At 48.8% G+C, this 17,300-nt stretch overlaps 1 protein-coding gene and 1 long non-coding RNA gene across 2 annotated transcripts in view; one reads left to right on the top strand and one right to left on the bottom strand.

Annotated features, from left to right (window-relative positions):
• ANTXR2 (ANTXR cell adhesion molecule 2) overlaps window positions 1-6,197 on the bottom strand; it is a 112,230-nt gene extending 106,033 nt beyond the window's left edge. Inside the window, exons 1-3 of the mRNA XM_080591524.1 lie at window positions 5,527-6,197; window positions 4,890-4,961; window positions 1,844-1,915 (exon numbers count right to left, since the gene is read on the bottom strand). Coding sequence (XP_080447650.1) covers window positions 1,844-1,915; window positions 4,890-4,961; window positions 5,527-5,681 — 299 coding nt within the window. The 5' untranslated portion in view covers window positions 5,682-6,197. The remainder of the gene's footprint in view (window positions 1-1,843; window positions 1,916-4,889; window positions 4,962-5,526) is intronic.
• Window positions 6,198-12,779: 6,582 nt separating this feature from the next.
• Window positions 12,780-16,511, top strand: LOC308194759. Its single transcript, XR_013950841.1, has 3 exons — window positions 12,780-13,034; window positions 14,459-14,525; window positions 14,732-16,511. It is a non-coding gene; the product is annotated as an uncharacterized lncRNA (long non-coding RNA).
• Window positions 16,512-17,300: the final 789 nt, after the last annotated feature.

Raw genomic sequence — 17,300 nt, 5'->3', positions numbered from 1 at the left:
CACCCATCCCTGATACTGCGCTGTACTTAGCCTGCTCACCTCCTGTTCAGAACAATGGGAATTAAAATTGTAAGTCATTTTTAACTGTTGACTTCTTCAATATTTAAAGTAACAGCTGTTCCAGCTCTATCTATCCATTCTTACTCATGTAGATAGGGTCAGGTCACAGTTACTGCTGTCTCCCCTCCACCTTCCTTTTAATTCCTCCTAAACATGCGCAAAACAATTGGCAAACCTTGTATTTAAGAAAAGTCCTAAAGAGGAACCCACAAGAGCATAAATGGGTTCTTTCTATGCTTTAAACTAGGTTTCTGAGAAAAACTCGGTTCTTTCCACAGCCTGAAGCGTGCCACGGGCACGCAACGATAAAAAAGGCACTTGTGCTCCTGTGGCACAATTCCAGAGCTCTGCCCAAGTGCTCTGTGTGGTATCAATGCTGACTCTGAGTTTGATAAGGAATAGACTACTGACAGCGATTAAGAGCCTATTGAAATCAAGAGAAAGGGTCTCATTGACTTGAGCAGTCCTTGGAACAGGCTTAAATGTCCTCTTCTGACCTCTCTCAAGCCATCTGGTAAAATGGCTTATAACCTTGTCTCCCCCTGCAGAGAGCAGCTCCAGCATCCAAGTGCAGGCCGGGGCGTGAGCACTTAGCTGTTCTCAAGTCAGACCACTTTTTGAAGTGCTTTAACAGGTAGGGGCTTAGAACTGTGTCCTCAGACAGCCTACTTCTAGAATGTCAGCCTCCTTTTCTATAGGGCGAGACATTTGTCTGTTGCCAAGGTCACTTCTCTTCAGTGTTGTACTTGCTATTATGTATCCTTTACTAAAAAAAACAAAACACCACCAACCTGAATGAAAATGACAGATCATGTTTTGTATCAGTTGCACTACAGGAAACAGAACGGAAGGACTACCTCACTTCCACCCTGCCACAGTTCATTAATATGATTTGTAAATGATTTATCCAAATGTTCCAAATCCAAAAAGTTGTTTATAGCGCTTGGCTTCTGGACAGAAGGGAGACAGTTAGGGTGTGTTGTTTTGACAGGGCTGAAAGGATTTCTGAAGGACTCAGGTGATTTGAGGGCACTGCAACTGTCCTCTGCTGAAACAAGGGATTCCACAATATGGTTTCCAGTTCCTGTGGTTTCAGTAGTTAATTTTGCAACAATCTCTCCTCTACCTGATTTTTTTGCTGCTGTTTCCCCATCACCTATCCCTGACCTGTCGTAGCTGCTAATCATCACTTCCTCTTGAAATCAGAGTGAGTAGCCTTGCATTCCATTGCCCTTAAAAACATCAACAGAAAGGAAGAGCTCAGGTACCGCAAGACATGCCATGGTGTCACAAAGATCTCTAACCTTTCAAGTGGCACAAACTCTACCATCTAAAACTTTTTTTGAAGTCATAATTAGAACATACACAATATGAGATAATGGGAAACATTTATTTACTATTGTGTGCTTTACCTGGACATAAACACTGAAAACTTTTATCTAAAGACCTTGCTTTACAAAAGTACAAGCAAAAATCATTTCTCCTGTTGTGTCAAGGAAGGTGCAGAGTCATGCAAGAGATGAAAAACCAGCAACTCGTAGTTGGTGTGCAAAGCAGCAGCAGAATTCACATCAAGAATTTTTCTCATCCCTCTCCTTTTCCCTTTTACTAGGCTCTCCATTGAGATGTTCACAAAGTTAAATCCATCTCTACACCGAGGCCACGTGACTGACCACCACTTAAAGGTATCGGTTATTGTTCAGTATCTGTTACTGTTCCTCTGATTTAATAAGAGCCCTTGGTGGGGAGAGGGAGAGGGGAATTAAAAAAGCAGTGCACTAACCTGTCTCCAGTTAATGGCATAATGACTTGTGCCTGGGAGGAAAACACGATAAACGATAATCTCATCTTGGGGCTTTTAAAAGGGGAAAGAGAAGAAAAAAAACAACAGTTTAGACAAATGAAATGTACACATGCACAGCATTCCATTCATGTATTCATTTATTACTATTGTCTTTATCCCCTAACTTCCAAAGAACAACTTTAGAACTAGAAAATAAGAATGAGAAAGGAATTGAAGGGTTTCTGCCGATCTCACTTCCTTTTCCAGGCATGCATTGAGAATGAAGTAGCAGAATTAGAATTATTTTTCTTTTCTTCCTGACTGAACTCCAAATCAACACATGCTGAACTTACGAGTTAAGAACCCGTGTGACCCAACTGAATGTGAAATTCATAGATTGTTTTCTACCAAAGTATAAAAGTTGTGTTTTCATCATCACTCACTGGTGTAAAAACGAGTTAGGGCCATGCGCTCACAAAGTGCTCTTGCTCCGGGGCAGTAAACATGGACACATGACAAGTTAGTTACCCCTTCTTAAAGTTTGATCTCAACACAAAGTATATTTCCAACTACGCTTTTAGGTCATAAAATCACCAGAATCAAAGCAGCAGTACTGTCTGGCTTTTTCAGCTCTAGTGAAGTGGCATGACAAACTCTTTCAGAATTAGTGTGTTTGTCTCTGACAGAGTTGTGCCACTTGTGATCAACCTCTGTAAAATCATCCAGGGAAATGTCATTGTACAAAGCAATACTGTAAGAAATTACTTTTAATAAGGAATTATATCTTTTTTTTTTTTTTTTGAGAAGCCCACCTGTCTCTTAGTAAGATTAAGAGGAGTTAGCTCCAACTATCAGTGGAAAAATACATCTCTTAAGAACTGATGTTCTGGAAGGCCAAGACAGTAACTTTCCTAAGGTAAGTTTTAACATCCGTCCTACCTGCCTTGAATTTTTATTCATGACAAGATATTTGGTAAATTTTATAATTCATGATATATGTGTATCAGCACTGATTTATTGGGTTAATATTAGTAAAGACAACACTTGTAAAGATAAATGACTATACATTTTCAGTTATTTTGTGTCAGTGATGCAACTTAAAATTATTGACATCACAGAAATAAAAGTTCTGGGAAAACCTTTGGCCACTCAGAACTTGGATTTAAGATCCAGTCTTGTAGTCTATTAAGGTACTGAATACAAAAAAATAATCTGAAATGCTCTAAATGCAATTATAATCTAAGTTGTGGGTTTATCAGTTGTTTTAGTTGCCACAAGCAGCTGCCAAACAAACAGCTGAAATCCCCACCTCTGAATTAGATCACTATCTATCTAGCCCAAGCAATGCGAGACTTCCCTCTTTGAGATGCAACCCTCTACAAGTAAAAACCTCAAAGTTACCACTTAACTAACTTGAACTGTCCTCTAACTAACCATGAATCTGTCCTCTTCTCAGGACACCCCATTTCTGTTTTGTGTTCCCAGCACTTGGACTCCGGGATGATGGAGGAGGGCAGGAACAGAGCTATTACTGAAACACGCATGCAACAGATGAGCCAAACTGGCGAGCAGATGCACACAGGTCACACAGCTGTGAATTAATTCTTCAGGTGAAAACTTTAGCTGCGGACCGAAGCAACCTGCTACCGAATGGTTCCCTGTGGTTCTGCCCACACCTGTTCTCTTCAATTTAAGAAAGGGCAGGGTCGACTCTGTACCCTGTTTAAAAGTGTACTGAGGCCTGAAGGGGGCACAAAGGCCATATCAGCCCTCAGAGGGCACAGCATGAACTGCTCAGGCTCCCACAGGAGCTAAATGATGGATGGTCCTGCTGTGAAGGCTTAGTGCCACGTAAGCTTGAGCGTCCAGCAGCCAGACACCAGGTCAGATGCTCTTAGGTTAGGTTGTCTGCCTCTGCACTGTTGTTAACACTCCTTCGGTGTGTAAGGTCAGCGCAGTAACTTACCAACTAAATTATTTTAGATAATGCAGCCAGACCACTACACAACAACTGTTGCAGAGGGCATTCTAATTTGGCTGCAGAAGATGGTGAATGGAAGGATTTACACCAGACAAGCACCACTCTTTTAATGGAGACAAATGTATTTTTCAGTTCTTGTTGAAAAAGAAGTGGTGCTACAGTGTCCCCAGGCTCTCTTTTTCTTAGAAACTTTACAAAATAACTTTCAGAAGCTCATGTAAGCCATTTGTTTAACATAAAACTTGCTTTACAGGTGATGGATGTAGGCACTGTATTAAATTATGCAAGCCTATTTGTATCCCCTTATTATTAGCAAGCCAAGATTATAAGTGCTTGCTGAATTTCTTTTTCCAGAGCAAAAACTGCCACATCTGTCTCTGTATTTTTGGAGGTTTTCTTTGTTTCACTCTTCTTTTTTTTTTTTTTTTAAAGCAGGATGCTACATCCCAGTCACCCTCAGCTGTTTGTACAGTTAGCCAGTGTTTACAACAGCCATTTCTGCAGCACCACTACTTGCCAGACAGTACCGCGAGCCAGTTAAACATAAAGTTGATTACATGTACATATGACACATACACCGTTACCAAGGCATAAACTTCCTGTATATTTTTCTGAGCTTGAAAGATACTTTTTCTTGTAACCCATTTTTCACCTGCGCCACACACTTACGTACACACAGAGGTGTAATCAGATTGCCATCTTTATCTAGATCTCTAAAAGCAGTATACATGAAATGCTGTATGAGAAGTATCTCCCTGTGGTTCTGGGAAAAATATGTATGAGAAGTATTTCCCTGTGGTTCAGGGAAAAATAAGGGCGGAAAAAGAGGAATTCACCCCTAAAAGTACTTTGAGAGTCTTAAGTGTTTAAAGATGCTTACTATCGCCTTTTTACTGAGTTCCAAACATGAGAAAATTAAGGGAAAGTTTCCAATATTTTCTCGCAATCAGGGCATTAGAAGCCAAACTCTTAACATGTTTGTGAGAGGGATTTACCGAGCTTACAAAAACGTGGGCTTTCTCAAGCTATCCCAGAATTAGAGACACTGCAAGGAACAAAACGCACCTCACAAATCTTTCCGTCAGTTGATGCACAAAATCAAATATCTCGTGCCAGTTCTGTGCTACGCTCCCAGACCTGGAAAGAAAACCAGAAGCGTGTGAGTTGTAGGCCTGAGTTACGGAAAGGGGGGGGAGGAAGGGGGCATTTCCAGCGAGATCCAGCCCCCCCAGGACTGTTTGCTCCCCTCAGGACCCCCCGGAGGTTCCCGGGGGCGGTTCTGGGGCCGTTTCCCGGCGGGGCAGCGAGCAGCAGCCGAGCCCGGCCGCCGCAAACTTCCCCGCCACAAACACCGCCGGCAGCTGCCGCGGGGGAGGGGCGGCAGCTGCCCAAAAAACGGCCACCGCCGGCACTATTTTACTCAGAAAACGCCTTTTTACCTCACAAAAACAAAAATTAAAAAAAAAAAAAAAAAAAAAAAAACACAACGCTGCCCACTCGCCGCTGCGGCGACCGTTAGCCCGGTGCGGCGGCCGTTGAGCGCGGTGCGGGGACCGTTAGCACGATGAGGCGAGCCCCGTGTGGGGACCGTTAGTCCGGCCGGGGCGGCGAGCCCCGTGTGGGGGCAGTTAGCCCGGTGAGGCGACCGTTAGCCCCGCGTGGCGGCCGTTCGCCGCCCCCTCAGCCCCCGCGCAGCCCTTACTTGTCCAGCACGAAGTACATGTCGAAGGCGCCGTGGCACGACGGCTGCTCCGGGGCCGGGGCGGCAGCGGCGGGCGGCAGCGGGAGCAGCAGCAGCAGCAGCAGCGGCGGCAACGAGAGCGGCGGAGGCGGCGTTGGCAGAGCGGGCCCCGCCATGGGGCCTCGGGGCGGCGGCGAGGGGACGCGGGGGCCCGGCGCGGCCGTGCTGCCGCTCAGCGGGCGCGGGCGCTGCTCGAGTGGCCGCCCCTCGCCCGCCGCCGCCGCTCGCCCGGCCCGGCCCGGCCCGGCCCTTCCCCGCTCGTCAGCGGCGGCGCCTGAGGCGGGGGCCGGGGCCGGGCGGGCTCGGCCCGCCTCCCTCGCCGCCCCCCCCCGGCCCCGTTGGCCACCCGCAGCCCCGACCAGGGCGACCCGGCTCCGCCACAGGCGCCTCCCCGCCTGACGGGGTGCCAGCCCGGCTCGGCCGTGCCGTGCCCTCCCCTCAGCCGCTGCCCTGCCTGGGTTTTCGTCCCGCCGGCTTTCTGAGGCAAGTTTGAGAGCCGCCGAGAGCCGAGCGAGGCGATTGCGACACGCCACGGGGCTTGGAGTCCCCGCGGGCGGTGCAAACTCAGAAGCGAGGCACAGCCGGGGCTCCCCGAGCCTGGCGTGCTGCCCGCCGACAGCCCCCTGAACGCTGGGACCGCAGCCTGTGCGAGCCTGCCGCCCTCTGAGCAGACTGAACCACCAGCCTCCTCACGTTGCGTCTTTTTAAACTATTGTTATTATTTTTAGATCACTACTTCCCTTTGTAGGCACTCATCCTAGCGTTCTTTGCCAGTTCAAAGACCACTCAAGTTCTTTTTTTTCCCCCGAATCAACCAAAGGCTGTTCCAAGTCGTGTTACATCCGTGCGCGTTAACCATTTTCTCGTTTCAGAAACCAGCTCCGATAGACCCAAACTGTTGCTCTGGGACTGCGCACGTGGTAACCACCAAACTGCACCGCTTCACAATAGACTTTGCCATGCTAAATATAGAGCAAGCATTTGGTTTGAAGCATAAGCTGGATCCTTCGCAGTGAACATGAGGCACTGTAGAAAGCGTCACTTTATGCTGCAAGAATATTATCTCTTCAGAGTTTGCCATCTGGGGCCTCAGGTTTTCGCAGGAAGTTCAAATATGCTTTATAATCTTAAAATATTATCTGAAGGATAAAAAGATGCGTGAATTTTCTCTGATGAAAAATTCTAGCCACGAGCTGCATAGACCAAATTATCTCCCAAGTTAAAAATAAATGTCTAGCCTCTAGTTCTTTGTTTCCTGTACGGAGTTTTTGCCACAAGCACTATGTGATGAGTGATTGACAGGATTTCAAATAAAGTTGGTTATTCTTTTGTTCACCATTTTGTTTTAACAGCATCTGATACGAGCGGCTTTAATTTCCAGTGGGCTGCATTCACAGCTATGATGCAGGGAAGCTGAAGGTGCGGGGCTCTCCAGCGCCAGAGAACTCAGGAGACTTCAGGTTTAGGGCTAGGCTGGGCATTCTTCCTCACCATGCATTAAGCTACATTTTTCTAGCCAAGTAATATGTCCTAGAGCTCTCAGATTTACCAAAAATGTGTCTCCTGCCATGATATCAATCATGGGAGCAATAAATCAGTAAGGTTGTCCAACTGTGGCAAGATAAAACATGGGTCAGAGGTGCCCAATGCCTTACAAGAAAATACAAATTTCCTTCAGAATTGGACAGTCTCCTGAAACAAATGGCTTGTGGTGGCACTGGCCACAGGGTGAGCGGTTTACCAAGACAAAAATCCCCCATACATTACCTTTTTCTTTCCCATCCTCTGCCAAATGAATTATTCAGGAATCAATATGAGTTTGTGACTGGCAGTAAGCTGTCACGTCATCGTGGCTTTTATTAAGTTAATGTTTTATGGGGTTGCAGGAGGCCTGGTACGCAGGGAACACAGATGGGACAGGGGGGAATTAACCTCTTCAGACGTGTAAGAGGGGTGCTGCAGCCAAGTGCGCCTGGCCTGCGTTTCAGGGCTGCTGGGAGCGCACCCGAGCGTGACCGTGACCTCGAGCTGCGTCCCTATTAGAGAAGCACATCGTACTGCAAGCTTCTGTGACAGGACCTCTGCTTTACTGCGGGTATAAAGGCTGGCACACGGCTTGGGAGAATCCAGCTGGCTTGCTGGGTGAGAAAAACTTGCAGTGTGGTGGACTGATATTTGTTATCCTCATGGAGCCTCCATCTCTGAGTCGACATCTTTCTTGTTCATGCATGACAAAATACAAGAAGAATCCTATGTCAGTCACAGCAGCGATAAGCTGGCAAAGTTGATATCTCTAACATCCATCTTCTCCTTGTCACTTCTAACAAACAGGTTTCCCACGCTGAATTGATTGTTGGAACGACAGGACTCTGCACAGAATTCTAAAGTCTTTTCTTGCTAAAATGGATCACAACACAGTTCCACTACTGTGAGATCAAACAAGTATTTTTTGTTTCCCTGCTGCAGACGTAGGAACAACCTTGGTCTTTAAATGAGTACGATTCCCTACAGAAAGAGTGACATGAGGAATGCAGAGACTGGTAGGGGACACAAGCAGGCAGAGGGCCCGAACTAACCAAAAAGATGTTCCATGCCAAACAGTGTTACACTCGGCAATAAAAAGCGAAAAGAGAGGAGTTAGGGACGCTTACTGTCCTTTGCTTGGGAACTGGCTGGGCATCCCTCTACCCTTGGGAGGTGGTGAGTGGTTGCATTTGCATCACTTGTCTTTATTTTCTTTTTCTCTTCTTCCACGTTTCCCTCACGAATTTAATCTGAGCCCACGTTTTCTTGCTTTTGCCCTTCCTCTCTTGTTCCTCCATCCGCTTAGGGGGGAAGGAAGTGAGCAGCGGTGTGGTGTGGCTGCCTACTGGGGCTAATCCACAAGAGGAAGTCAAAATAGCAGGATTGAACAGAGCCTGAGAAAAAAGTGTGAGCTACAGAAGTTACATGTTCCTAGAATCAAGTCCCACCCTGTACTGCACTGGAGCAGCTTTGTGACCAGAACCTTCATCTGCATGAGCACAACCACTTTATTGATGTTTTTAACTGAGACAGTGACCTAACAAGGATCGTGTGCCTCTCACAGGCCTCGCAGGTGAATCAGGCACATGGCCTGCTCCAAAAGGGACCTGAAGCCTCTTCCCTCTGCAAGAGGAACTGGGAAAGCTGCAATCAGAGGTGGCTTGATGGAGATCATCCTCGTGGGCATGGTGCTCTGCCCTGACACGGCCGTGTCAGAATGCTGTCTGACATCACACCTGAGCCCCGGTGTGATGTAAGCTGGAAATTTCACCAAAGTCCGTGGACCAACAGTGATTTACATCAGCCGAAGGTCTGGCTCATGAAGTTCTCATGTTTCGGAGCTAGCAAGGCTAAAGGGCAAGTAAGCTGCATTTTACAGTTCCCGTGAATGTTCAAAACACAGAAGATTAAGGGCTGAGCCACCTGTGCTTTGCCAAAGACTCAGCAAAAGCAAAGGCTGCAAATCCGCTACATTTAAGAAAGGCCGAGCAGTGCTGGCCTCTCCCTCTCTCTGCGGATGCCTCGAATCCAGCACGACGTGGTGAGGGTCACAAAAACAAGGCTGAGCTTCAGCCTCCAGACCTGCATGAGCCCGCCCTGAGCCGCGGCAGTGTGTGTCACATTATCCAGCTGTTGGAAATTTTACTTTGGCTGCATGTGACCAGCTGCTCGCAGAGAGACCGACCCTGCCAGTCAGAGGTGTGTGACAGCCAGGGTTTGCTCTTTCCCAGTTTCCAAGTGTGTGAATTCCTCTTTTGGTCTGTGGTTTCTGCTGAAGTTGCAGATAAATCATGCCTGTTTTGCTGGAAGGGTTAGATGAGACAGAGATAGGCAGGGAAGCACAGGGTAGTAGCCTGTGGATATTTACATGTCCTTGGCTTTATTTGGATTTATGTGGCCTCCTCGCCCAATCCTCAGAACTCATCAGACCATTGTGTCTCTCCTGCCTCTTTCCCTTCCCCTCCACCACGACAGGAACCCTTAGGGGCTGAGCAAAATCAGCTCGGGTGCTTCACCCTGTCGCATTTCTCACTATGCAAATACTCGGGCAGGGAGTGCAGAGCAGAAGAATGTGGCTGTCCAGACAACTGTTTATATACAGAGCCGCCAGAAAAAACAGGCTCGTGGAGACAGGGCTTCAGCTGGAGCCTCCTGCTGCCGCCTCCGGTGCCAGGGGAGATCCGTGCTGATACCCAGGGAGCTGGACGGGAGTTCAGTCCCATGCCAAGGTGGAGGAGAAGGTGATGTAGCAACAGGGAGAGGTCCCTGATGCTCTGGGCAGCACCAGGAGACCTCTGTACTGACACCAGGCGAGCCACCTGTTTGTTCTGTGCGCTGCTTCTTCCACTTTATTTTTCCTCAGCACTTGCAAACAGGTTCCCCGTGTGTTCTCCCTTACTGTCCACCCACCCACACATTCTCTTTGCCCCACACTGCTTGGGAAGACCTCACGTGAGCCGTGTTTGTGCCGAACCGAGCTTGGCGTGTTTCAGAAGCATTTCCCATGGTGGGAAATAATTCACCATGGGGAGGTGAGCCCAGCGGGAGGGGAGAGGGCCATTGGGCTCTGCTGTAGTCAAGCAGAGGGTTGGTGACCCCGCACACTGCCTTCCCTATAGGCGACAAAGGGTGGGCAGGACTTTGCTGCTCATTAAGCTCAATTCTGGAGCAGGGAATCTCGGCACAACCTCTGTGAGACAGAGCTGCTTTCTGTAGGACACTCAATGACTGCCAAAATTCGATCACAACCTCTGTGAGACAGAGCTGCTTTCTGCAGGACACTCAATGACTGCCAAAATTTGATCTGGGAAAGATTAAACTTGTGTGTGTGTGGCTGCAATTCTGATTAATCAAATATACTTTCTGATGGAGGTCCGGACTTGTCACTCTGCCACGGTCGGGGGCTCTCCCAGGCACTTCGAGCTGCATGAGCTGAAGCGCAGGGGCAACACCGGTGCAAAGCCTTGAGCTCGTAGGAAATGCTGTCCCACCGCGGGCCGACAACATGTCTCATTCTTTGCAAAGCGAAAGAGAAGCCACTGCGAGTCCAGCACTTATACAATCCAGGGTAGTCACAGCGGAGCTGCCTGCTGGAGGATTAGCCAAACAAATTCTTTTTCCCCCATACAGATGTAGCCCAGTGGTCTGTGTGCGTTCTGCACGCTAGTGTATAAATGAATAAATAAAAAGGACAGCATTAAGTAACACAGGAACTCATGTTAGTGCGGTGTTGCATGTATCATCCAGATGGAAAATATCTGTCTAGACAAATCTGGGAATTATGCAAGCTCAGAATTCCTGAATAATCATTCCTTTCCGACATAACGAAACCATTTGCGATACCCACCGAAAGTACACTGAAAAACACAGGAAAAACAACAATAACAACAACTTTAAACTCTGAAAACTAGGAAATCTGAATGTTACCAATACAGTGGATAAGAGACACTGTACATGTGAGAACAGAGCTCTGCAACTAATATCTGCACATGGGGCCTCTAGCTGCCCAGGTGAGCCAGGGATGGTAATCGGTGCATGTTCCTGGTCTCAGCAAAGGCAGAGAAGCTCTCCTGTTTTTCAGCACGATGCTCTGCTGGCTGTCACTGCACTGGGACACACGGCACCTTTGTTCCCACTACACTCAGGCGAGCAGAGGGACTGAGAAGAAAGATGGAAAGGTGTGTTGTCCTGGTGCAAACCATCACAGAGTAAAAATAAGTCAGCCCTGGCCTGGGAGAGCAAAAAAAAAAAAAAAAAACACGTGATGGAAAACATCAAACTCAGTGCCGGAAGCAGCCGCTGGCTTGGAGCAGCACCAAAGGATCACTTCAGATGGGATTTCAGCACAACTCTAGGGTTGCAGTGACCCTGTTTGGTCTTCTCGGGAAACAACGGCACAGCTGGAGGAGACGGGGAACGAAGCAGGCAGCAGTTCTCCATGAGAAGAGCTGGGTGTATCCCATCAAAGGATGGGATCCTACAGATCCCCGGGTAGGTACCCAAAGGGAGAGAAAAGAAAAGAAAAGAAAAAATGAAGTGTCTTGATTCTGTGGCCACCCAATTTGCTATGGTTCTGTCACTTGACGCTAGGGGGAAGGAGCAAGCCCCTTCTGCGGAGCATCCAGACAAGAATGTAACTTTTGTTCTGTTCGGGGTTATCCTGGTTAACAAGTGACTGGTGTTTATCTAGCCTGACCTCTTCGGGGCTGAAGAGGAGAAAGAGAACATGACACTGTCAAGTCAATGTTCCCTTCTAGGGCCTAGGGAGAGAAAGGGAAAATAACAACTGGGAGGATAAATGATGGAAGAACTGCTTATACTGCTGTTTCAGGGAGGGGGTTGTGTAAATATTTGTGCAAAGACAGCTTTGCAGGGCTCGCAGGCTGCAGCAGAGCTCCCCCTGACACCGCGCGCGAGCCACCGTCGGACCAACAGCCTGAAAAAGCAGATGTGCCAATTTCCTGTGCTTGATGATGATGGCTCCTAATTACGCCAGAGCTGTGGCAATGTCCTCTCTTATGTATGACTCCTAATTTTGTTTCGTGAAGTCATCTGTGCAACGCTCTTCCGGCATGCAATCACCGTCGAGCTGCAGTCACGGAGAGCCCTGTGCTGAGCGCCAGCGGCGGGCAGCGCCAGGCAGCCCGCACGCAGAAACCCTTCACCCACCACCCACATTTGGGAAATTCAGCCCTGTGCGAGCACTGTGTGCTGCCAGAGTCCTGTGTGTCTCCTCAAAAACATGGGCCAGTGCAGGTGAGCTGATGCCAGACCCATCGCAGGGGCACGCTGCACTTGCAAGCGATGCTTTGCAGGTCGGTGTTGTAACACGACGTGCCAAAACACCCTGTGCAAGCAGGGGCTTTGAAAGGGTTGGAAGGGACTTTCTGATTTTATTTTTTTTTCTCACATGCAGTTTTATGAAAGCATCTTGCATTTGTTTGGCATTACTTTTTTTTTTTTTTCTTTCATGATTTCTCCCCTTCCTGCCCCCTGCAGCCCCTTGTAGGGTTTGCTCATTTGTCTTTTCATCCAGAGCCTGCTGTCCTTGCATGGAGGTCCCTTCTCTCGCTTGCTGCTGGGGACACCTGCAGCCTGTAACAGCTGCTGGCTGTTGCCTGGTTGCAGGTCTGTCGTTATAAGGGTCCAAATGTGAGCACCTGGGTGTCATCACTGGGGTGTGCTGCAGGTAGGGGGAGAGAGCCACGCTCCTGGAGCTCAGCTGGTGGTGGCATTGGCTGCCCCTGCAGCAGGGGGAGAGGCTGCTGCTGGAGCGACTCAGGCTACCCCGAGGAAGACCTTGTGTGGGATGGATGTGACACTGTGGTGGTCGAGGCAATGGGGAGAGAGCTGCAGGAGGAGGAGGTTGGGCTGTGTAGCACCTGGAGGAGCAAACAGGGAGATGCTGGACCTTTTGTGGAGGTTTTATGGAACGCTGCTTGTAGGTAAGAGCTGGCATCCCATGGAACAGGAGAGGAGGGGTGGTGGCTCCAGCCTGGGCTCCTCCCCTATTCTCTGATGCAGGTCTCCAGACTGCTTGCCCTGCCCTGATAGCAAGCAGGAGGAAAAGCGCCATGGCATGAAGCTCTGGAGTGGCTGGTTGCTGTGGGGACAGGACAGTGGCTGTGCCATCTGCATCCTTGGATGTGTTTGAGGTTTGAGTGGCCCAAGTCCAGAGTTTGGGTCTGAATTTGGCATTTATTGCATTTAGAGCAGGAGGCTTGACTAGCAGTGGTGTAAGGCCTTCTCCTACCTGAATGATTAGGGGAGTTCGGGGCATTTAAAAGTATGGCCGAAGCATGTAATTGTGAACCTGGTCATGGTGCTGCCTGGACTGTTTTCAGGTTAATGAATTTCTTTCAGTGAAACCAGGAGTCTGTTAGCTTGTGTGAAGCTGCAGTCAAACCTTGTAAAGGAGGTGCCTGAGGAAAACCAAAGGTTACGAAAGAGGCTGGGGTTTCTACTGTGGTCAGTCTTTCCTTTGCATCCACTGTCAGCAGGCGGCTGGGAAGGAAGCGGGCTTGTGAGAGCCTTTTTCAGCTGGGTCAGGGGCTTTTGCTGTGGGAGCGATGCTGGCTGCTCCTGCGGCAGCTCCCTGGCTGTCAGGAGGAGAAGTGAGTGTTGGTGGTACCCTGCTGGTCTTCAGATGGGAGGGAGATGGTTGGGACTTGCCCTAAGTGGACTTAATTTTTCAGGGCTCTAGACTGCTGTCTCCTCAGCTTTGAGAAAGTCAGATCGGTCAGTATAGTGGGTGGCGTTAATATGCACTGTCCTCTGTAATTGAGGAAGTTGTTTTTTCCTATGACTGTGTAGTTACGATAGATAGGAGTGGAGCAATGCCGCCTGGGAATCCAGATCCCACTTGGAGAGGTCATGCTGGCAGATCAGTGAATACAAGTATTTGCTGTGGGCAGGAAGGGTGGTGTTTCTTCAGCCAGGGATGAGCAGGTGTACCCATCACTTCACTCAGAGCCTTCTGTCTGCCTTCTGGTCATGTTGTTGCTTCTTTTGATCCATATCACTGTATCCCCTGGCCACGCTGAGAGGTGCCTGTCAGTTTCTGCATGGGAGCAGCTTTCCCTCTTTGTTACAAGACCAGTGTAGCAAAGAACATTTTTTCATGAATCACCCTGAGACTGGGAGGTGCTTTGGTCCGTGCTGAGGCTGTGCAAACAAGATGGGCTTTAACGTGCTTGTAACTCACTTCCTGGGGTGGTGCTGAGTCACAGGGCTCTCACCTGGGCTGTGCACCCAGGTGTAAGCAGAGATGCCTCGCGGCACTGGCATGTCATGGTGTGTGTGCCCTGCCCTTGCTGCTTGGGAGCATTGCCTTTTTTTTTTCTCCTTGTGTTTCTATTTGCTCATTTAGGCTTTCCTGCTTCTGACCTGGTGAAAACCCTTGGAGGTGTCTGCAGCCCCAGTGATGTGTCATGGTGGTGGGTACTCAGAGGTGCTGGGTGTGCACAGACCTGAAGAAACGGGGGCCTCACACCTGGGGCGGGAGCAGGAGGGTGTTAAGAGTTGAACAGGGTTCACGTGGGATGGGTGGTCTGTTCTGTTGTCTCAGTTGTCCTGTTACACTGTAACACCTTGTCCTGTAACACCTTGTTACACTGACCACAGCGATTTTTACCTGTGTCAGGGAGACCCTGCAGCTTTTTTACACCTGTTTTCAGCATCCATATTGCTCTTTTATGAAGTTCTGTCATACTAAGCAAAGGCTGAAGCTAAGTGAACAGACCATCAGCTCCGCAGGGTTTGCCTGGGAGAGGCGCATCATGCATCCCCATGGGCTGAAGAGTGGAGGATGGCTTCATCTTGCTGAACTGGACGTGTCCTAGATGCTCGGCACCCGTAGTGAGTTAGTCTTCCTGGGCAATGGGGAAGACTGAGATGTGTTGTACCTGACCAAAAGTGGGTGTCAGCTTTGGGATGGGCTGAAATGCTTCTGCAGACAGCAGACCCTGGCTCATGCTTGGACTGGAGCAAAGCAGGTGCATGTGTTTAGTGGGATGCCTGCTGCCAGCACAGTAATGTTCAGCAGCCCAGCTGTGCCATGAGCAGCATGGTGGTGGAGAACTCCCACCTCTACCTTGCACAGCACGCTTCATCCCGATGGATCCTGCATCACATGGCAGATGTGATGCAGAAGGCAGGCTATGAGGGCAGCACAGCTACTCAGAGTGATGTGGCAACTGCTCAGCAGCAGACATTAGCTGTACGTGTCCTTATCTGCAGGAAATAAAGAATATCCCCATGAAGTCATGGCTATAAACCAAACCTTCCTGACATTTCCTCTCATGAACCACAGGGACCTTGATGAACGGAGGGGAAAGACCAAGCTGAGTCCTCCATGAGGAGTCATCACCTTAGTCCCTACCCTGTGAAAAATTGCATACATCACATCCTGTCAAAAAAAAAAAAAATGTTTTTCCCTCCTCTTTCTTCTGAGCCAGGACTGAGTATGTGTGCAGTCCCCCAACTCAACCCATCCTGATGGGGAATCATAGAATATCCCAAGTTGGAAGGGACCCGCGAGGATCATCAAGTCCAACTCCTGGCACTGCACAGGTCTACCCAAAATTTTCGACCATGTGACTAAGTGCACGGTTCAATCGCCTCTTAAATTCAGACAGGCTTGGTGCAGTGACTACTTCACTGGAGAGTCTGTTCCAGTGTGTCACCACCCTCTTTGTGAAGAACCTCTTCCTGATGTCCAGCCTAAAGGTGGAAAGGTGAAGGTGGCAGCTGTGGGAGATGGGCCCTGAATATCTGTGGCTCACTTGGTTGTCTGCCTGGATTCACTTACCTGAAAGGGGTCACTAGCTAAGGCAATGTCTGCAGCTACTCATGCATTTTCTCTGGGGCATTTTTCCATGTTTGTTTTATCCACCTGCAGTGCAATCCTTGAGGATTTCCTGTGTGTAAAGCTGGCATGCTGAAATCTCCCTATGCATCTCATCAAGTCCCCAGGTTTCCTTGAATAAGACATGTTAAGAAACAGTTTCTCACCTTTTGTGTTGTGGGAATTGAGAGCACTCAGCATCTTGTAGGAAGTGTTTCACATCTTGCAGAAGGAAACAGTTACTGAATGTAGTTCATCAATGCAGAATGCTGTGATGTGATTTAGAAGCTCATTAGAGATCATAATCATAGTGGCAGATGTTGGTCGAGAGTAAGAACCAGCACAATGGAAAATAAGGAGCTGCTTGCCACAAGGTTGATGAAGTTTTGAGGACATTTTCAGAAATACCTGAGTTCATATATGCTGTCCAAGTTGTTCTCCAGGTTTCTAGGTGCATAAATCCCTTGGAAAATAGGATGGAAGCACTCAAACATCTTAAGTCCTTTTCAAGATATGACTCTTGCTTGTAAGAAGTAAAATTTCAATGAATGTATGCCTAATAAAACCAGCATTAAGCTTTGACATGATGCTGTGGTAAAGGAGTTCTCACCGCATATTCAGTGTGGGTTGCACGCAGTGGGGATGGGGCTTTGCGGGCTGGTGGGATAGCCCTGTGATGGCTGAGCCTGAGCTCTTTCCTTTCACACTTAACTTGGGCGTGGGTTGGGGCAGCTCCTCCACCTTCCCCATAGGCAGCAGGTCATAGCTGTGTTTTGGGGGAACATCCTGAGGCGTGCCACGTACTTGGAGGGAGGAGAGAACCTCTCCAGGGTGGTGTAAAGAAGGCAGTCACACCACAGGGCTGTGCGTGGTGGTTCTGATAAAGGAAACTGAGTAAAGCCATCATCTTTCCCTTGGGAACCTGTCCCTCTCACTAGCTGAGCCATGTGAGTGTTGCAGTCCCTGAAGTGATGTGGTTTTGTGCAGGCTGACATCCGGTGTCACCACGTCCTTCCACATCAGGAAGTGTGGCATCTTCCTCCTCAGTGGTATTTTGAGGGGGGTGTCTCTGTGTGCTGGGGGCCTGGATGGTTTCCAGGGGAAGCCCAAGTGATGCTGGCACCAGGAGTGACTCAGCTTTAAAGCCTAGCTGTATGATTTTGGTAATGGGAGTGTCTTAACAAAGCCTTTCTTGTCGGGATGTGGAGTCACCTGATGAAGGCATGGCCCGATAACAAAAAAATCTCCTCGCAGAAAATGAGCTCTCGGTTGCTGTGGTGCTGTTCTTGCGAGGCTTTCCATCTGCCACGCAAACAATATCTGACTGAGCCCAGCAACACTCTGTGCCAGCAGCATCGCTCCTGAC

This window comes from Anser brachyrhynchus (assembly GCF_964034855.1).
Source record: "Anser brachyrhynchus genome assembly, chromosome: 4".
Classification (NCBI taxonomy): domain Eukaryota; kingdom Metazoa; phylum Chordata; class Aves; order Anseriformes; family Anatidae; genus Anser; species Anser brachyrhynchus.
The sequence above is the reverse complement of the archived record's forward strand: the minus strand, read 5'-3'. Positions and strand labels throughout refer to the sequence as shown.